General features: G+C 49.7%; 1 protein-coding gene and 1 non-coding gene across 2 annotated transcripts in view; one reads left to right on the top strand and one right to left on the bottom strand.

Annotated features, from left to right (window-relative positions):
• Positions 1-6,000, bottom strand: part of vac14 (vac14 homolog (S. cerevisiae)) — a 65,434-nt gene that overhangs the window by 38,950 nt on the left and 20,484 nt on the right. Inside the window, 1 exon segment of the mRNA XM_064337322.1 lies at positions 3,922-3,985. Within this exon segment, the coding sequence (XP_064193392.1) occupies positions 3,922-3,985 (64 nt within the window).
• On the top strand, positions 5,026-5,096 carry trnag-gcc (transfer RNA glycine (anticodon GCC)). Its single transcript has one exon. It is a non-coding gene; the product is annotated as a tRNA-Gly (tRNA).

Below are 6,000 nucleotides of genomic sequence, written 5' to 3'. Positions count from 1 at the left end.
CACTGCTCACAACAGACATATGCAGGTCAAGGATGGTCCATTACCACCTGTACCCATAATGCACTGCTCAGAACAGACACACAGTTGGGAGTCCACCAATAACACAACCCCCTGACACTAAAGCCCTGCAGCCTTGTCCAGCATCTTAATCAGGCCAGAGGCAGCAGGTGCATATGCATATGGAGAAGAGACAGAGCATCCCACTGCTCCACAGCCAATTCACCTTCAGAATCAAAGCACACACACACATGCTCTCAGGACCAGCCCTGCTGCCTTCCTGTGTGTGTGTGCGTGTGTGTGTATACCTGAGTGTGTGTGCGTGTGCTTGTCTGTGTGTGTGCATGTGTGTGTGTGTGTCCCGGATGTCTCAAAGCCATGTTTCAGTTACTTTAAATGACTTCAGCCACATCTTAGACAAATAGCGAAGCACCAGTATTGATGCGTCGGGCAATGTGTACAACACGACGCACAGAAACAGAGACAAACGCAAAGCTCTCAAACTGTCCCCCCGTTTAATTAAAGACCCCGAGAGATCACACTACATCGCAAGCGGCAAGCAGCCTTCCACACTCACAGCAGAGAACAATTACCGCCGCTTTACCTGTGATCTATATCAGACCGGGAACAATAAAACACCGTAAACCAGGCCGGCTCCTCTGCAGATCTATGCCGGGGTTCAATTGCAGCAAATCGAACCTTCGCCGGGCTTTTAAATGGCCTTTTGGGCTGAGGACACAGGACGCTCTCTCTCTCTCTCTCTCACACAGGCAGCATAAATAGCGCTCCTGCCAAAACCTCCCTACAGGACACCGCAGAATCCTGTCAAATGCTTTCGGGGGGAAAAAAAAAATAATAATCCAGCGAAACTCCTTAAATAATAAAGTGTCCTGTGCGCTGCTGTGTGGTTTTTCTGGAGGGGCTCTGAATTCCATGTGCTTTGATGTGTTAAATAAATAAATACAGCTCCCCGCTAACAAAATAAAAGTCCTTTCAATTTTCCCACATCAGTTTGGATGCGTGGAGTACACCAGTTGATAAGAGTTCGTTCTACTTAAAACGCCTTCAAAGCACTGAATAAAGCATCTCAGAGGAAGCTTTGTGTACCGTGTCTGACAGTAGGATTTGGGCCTTTTAAAAGGGCATTTAAAAGCGCAGGTTCCCAGACTAAAGCAGAGGCACACAGAGAGGGGCGAGGCCGATGGCAGGATGAAGATAACCCGCTCTGTTCACATCGCGGGGAAATCACAGAGAGAGCGTTTCGCAAACGGCGTGGCCCTCGATTCCCGGAGAGCGCGCCGCTCCAGTGAACCGCGAAGCCCGCGCCGCGTCGCCCCCTTCATCTGAAATGGCTGTGAGGCGGGAGGGGACCCGCCACGGCGCGAGCGCGTGCTGCCATCTGGTGGAGCCTGGGCGCTACTGCACGGGGATACAGCGGAAGCCACTGGAGGCAGAGGTTCCAGAAGCGGAACGCGGGACGGGGGACTGGGACTGGGACGAGGGTCGAGACCGAAAACAAGCCGAGGGACCGAGCTGCGCCCGCGCCATCCCCACCACCGCCGGGACTGAAAATCCAGGTAAAGACGGGCCCCTCAATGTGAGTGCGTGTGTGTGTGTGTGTGTGTGTGAACGAGTGAGAGAGTGAGTGAGTGAATGAGAGTGAGAAAGTGAGTGAGAGAGTGAGTCAGTGAGCAAGAGAGCGAGTAAAAGTGAGTCAGTGAGCAAGAGAGTGAGAGAGTGAGTGAGTGAGAGTGAGAGACAGTGAGTGAGTGAGTGAGTGAGTGAGTGAGTGACAGTGAGCGAGCGAGTGAGTGAATGAGTGAGTCAGTGAGAGAGTGAGTGCGAGAGTGAGAGTGAATGAGTGAGTGAGAGAGTGAGAGGGTAAGAAAGCGAGCTACACACGGGGCCATGATGTGTTCCACTGATTCACTCAGAGTGCTGAAGGCACAAGCTCAAACTCGAGGTCTCAGAAAGACGAGGTCACACCGACTCTACCCGCCGGTGGACCCCGAACCACGGGCCCAGCCCCTCGTCTTTCAATTCTGCTCCTCTCAGGAGCGCCACGCCGCAGTCCGGCAACGAACGGAGACGCCATCCGAAGCGCATTTCCGGATTTCCATTCTGGATGAGGATGACGCACACACACACGCGTGTAGCATGACACTGCCCTCCATTTCACGCATAGGACAAGCAGACCCAAAAATAGGCTCCTGAGAGAGAGAGAGAGACTCACGACTTGCTCACAGAAATCGGCTCAGCAAACGCAACACGGATAAATTCATTTTTACATTACAATGCTGCCGTTAACGTAATAACCAGTGCCTGAGAACGAAAGGATTATCTTCGCCACAAAAATACACCACTGAAAATGACCGTTTTTGGAAGGGTTTCTGTGATTACGTTTCCGTGACGTTAGCAGGATCGCGTTAGCACGCTCGCGTCACGATGACCGCGTTCCACGCTGAACGGCAGGATTGGATCTCATTTCATAATCAGGGCCCCTGGACTCTCGGGCGTCAGCGCCAGCTTACGTTCTTCCTACACGGCGAGTATGGAAATTTCCGTTCACCTACGCACTTCCCCTCCGACGCAGAGCTCCGTTTGCATTCTGAGCTGTGAACGCGGCTTTAGAAACACGTGCGGAGCGCATCTCAAACTGAGCTGCCGGCCCAAGGATGAGAGGCCCCTGCTGGATGCCTAAAATCTAAAATGCACACATGAAAGACTGGAGCGTCCTCTCTAGCTCTGATTCCATAGGGCGTGTGCAAGGGTGCGCCCTCCAGCCGCTTCCCCCGCTTCCTGCTCGGCACAGGCCAGACGCCGCCCCTCGCTCAGGCACAGCAGGGGAACGGGAAGCCGTCCGGCACGGGACCCTCGACCGCCCCGAAAAGAGCGCTTAGCTCAGCATTTTTCTGTTCGTTTGTCTCCGTACTAAAAGCAGGAATACGCTTATGAGAAAAAACCGGGGGGTACGGGGGGGTGGTGGTGGGGAGGGAGGGGGGGGGTGAAATATCCAGTGTGGAAGAGGAGAAACTGTGGGGGGGAATCCAGAGGCTACAACAGCAGCCGTGGGGGCAACAAAGAAAAGAACACAGTTGCTGCAGCAGTGGGGTGGGTGGGGGGGGGCGGAGTGGGGGGTGGGGACATTATTTGAGATGGTGTGGAAAGGGGGATGCTGGTGGGGGGGGGGAGGGGGGAGTGGCCTGCAAGGGGAGGGGCTAAGACAACTCGAAGCTCTCTCACGCGCGCTAGCTCTCCCCCTCTGCTACGCTGTGCTACGCTGTGCTAGGCACACACAGGCACTGCTACGGCCACAGGCGCCCGACTCAGCCACTGTGTGGAGTACTTGGACAGGTGCAGGTGAACCGAGGTGCTCTTCACGCCGTGACGGGGGGTGACCGTGGCAACCGTGGAGCGGAAAAGGGGGCGCTGAGCGCTTGGCAGTTGCCGTGGCGATGTCCTGGGCAATAAAGGTGGGGGGGGGGTGAAGACCCCATGCAGGAGGGGCACAGTGAGAGACAGACTGTCATCAGCTGATTGTGTATGCGTGTACAGACACACACACACGCACACACATATGCATACACCAAAAAACAAAACCCACATACACAAAGGGAAATTCATACACAATGGTTTCACGCAAAGGACAGTGCCCAGCTCTTCCTTTTTCTCATTTCCTTTGGCACCAATTCCTCTACAGCACCTCACTGTGGCTGAATAGTAAAATGACACCTTTTTTTGTTCCTGTTGGAAACCCTATCTTGGGCTAGGAGCTGACGCAGTGACAGTACAAAATTGTTTATGAGCACATCTGCACAAATATTTTGAGATCAAATGCTTTACAGTCACAACACGTCATATAAACACATCAGTTTAAATGCAGAAGCGCATCATTTCAAAGAGGAACTGCAAATAAACATTTACCTGGTGGGTGTGAAGAAGCTGATGTTACTGAACCCAACAGAGTCTTGTGACGCATTCAGAGAATCTGCAACAAAAAGGCAAGAGAAACAGTGAATAAAAACACCCACTATCACAGATCCAAGTTTAAAAGTGGTTTCTGTCCACTATAAAGATCAAACACAATCAAACAAAGTTCAGTCATTTTCACAACACTCAATGAAAAAAAAAATCACCACTCCTCCTTGCAGTAAGACTAGCTCAGTACTTCACTGAAAGCCAAAAATTTGAGGAGCTGGGCATTTTGCTTAAAACGTTAAGGTCTAATCTTTAAGCAACCAGGGACACAGTTTTTTAAATTTCCATGTCCTCAACAAAGCATATTTCTGGTGCAAGGATTGTTTTATTTGAAGTGTGATTTTATGTTTCATTGTGCCATTTGTAAAGCACTTTCATTCCATGGCCTGAAAAGTAGTTTATAATAATTACTGAATAAAGCTAATCATTCTTTTAAGGATGCCATTCATTCATTCATCCTTAAAGTCCTGGGTTTTCAACAGGCGATCCGGCACACCCCTAGAGGTCCTGGAAGGTACTGTAAGGGAGTCCCTGGCCAGCCTTTATATTGCAATGCGCAATGACTACAGACAGGTTTCGGACAATAATTCTAAATATAAGCATAACCCTTTTAAACTTATGATGGGGGTGCCCGGGATGCCTTTGAGCCTGAGTGGGGGTCCCTGGATCAGAACCGGTTGAAAACCCTCTGCTTAAAACAACAATGAACTGCCCCAGCCACAGGTCACAGGTGAACTACCCGTCCCCCCTCAACTGCCCCGCTATTCTGAGCCAGTCCACTTCCCCAAAATACACGTCTACTGTAATTTCACTGCAAAAAACGAATCGCTGACGGGTGAAACAAGAGAAGACGGTCGTCGGAGGAAAAAATAGTGACAGTGGAGAGAGAACAAGTCTGAAAGTCTGGAGTTTCTCTGTACCCCTCTCTGTCTGCAGAGGAACTCCAGCTAACTGGAGTCAGTCTTTACACACATGAAAAGATGCTGATGTGGAATTTCTGTTTTTACAGTACTTTCTCCAGAGATGCAAGCTCAGCACAACCCCATTCAAGCATTGGTGGTTCAGTGGTAGAATTCTCGCCTGCCACGCGGGAGGCCCGGGTTCGATTCCCGGCCAATGCAAGATACCCTTTTTGCGATGCTGTCTTTATCTTCACGATTCGTATAACACTGAACCCAAACCCTTAAAAACTCAGATGTACTTCATAAGGGCGGTATATGCACTGCAAGTATTCACAGAGAAAACAAGTCTTCAGAAAACCTGGCTGTGATCTTAACAAGCAGTAGGCCCTGTGGTTCAGTGGTAGAATACTCGGGTCTGATTCCCACCCAATGCATTAAGCTGCTTTCCTTTAGTTCTGACAATGAATTACCGTTCTTTTGGAAAGACTCCATTTCTGTCCATTTCCACTACCTCTTCCCTGTTCACAATAGCAGAGGTTAGCCTTGTTCTCCACACTATAGCTCACAGAGGTGTACCCAAAGCCAAATTCTGTTTTCAGAAATGCACACAATAATGCATTGTATACAGATTTATTCTCTTCCTGACGCAGATAAACGATAATGAGAAGATATTTGGAAAATGAGATCAGCGGGAAAAGTGAGCGTTAGACGGAAAATTAAGCAGCAGTAATTCGTTACGCACAATAAAATCGCTCCTGTAAACGACCTTCAGTATAGTGCGGATGCTCAGAATTCATCTGCTCTTGTCACATTAGATCTTAGTTCCTGGTCATAATTTATCACCAGCCAACCATTACTCCTACATAATAATACCTACATGGACTCAATATCTCTCTCTCTCTGCAAGGAAAAGCAGTCACTGTGTTTCACGTCCAGAACAAAACCGAATCGGTCATTAGGAAAGCTGAAATGTGGGCCAGGTGAACTAGACAACAGCGTTGTCAACGTGGGCCTGTGTGTATTGCTGGTTTCTGTACCAAACAATTCACTCACATATTAGACCACGGAAAATTACCTATGGAGTCTGCAGCTACAAGCTCACAACTTCACAAAAACATCTACA

This window comes from Anguilla rostrata, chromosome 5 (assembly GCF_018555375.3).
Source record: "Anguilla rostrata isolate EN2019 chromosome 5, ASM1855537v3, whole genome shotgun sequence".
NCBI classification, from domain to species: domain Eukaryota; kingdom Metazoa; phylum Chordata; class Actinopteri; order Anguilliformes; family Anguillidae; genus Anguilla; species Anguilla rostrata.
Note: the sequence above shows the minus strand (reverse complement) of the source record. Positions and strands in the feature narration are given on the sequence as shown.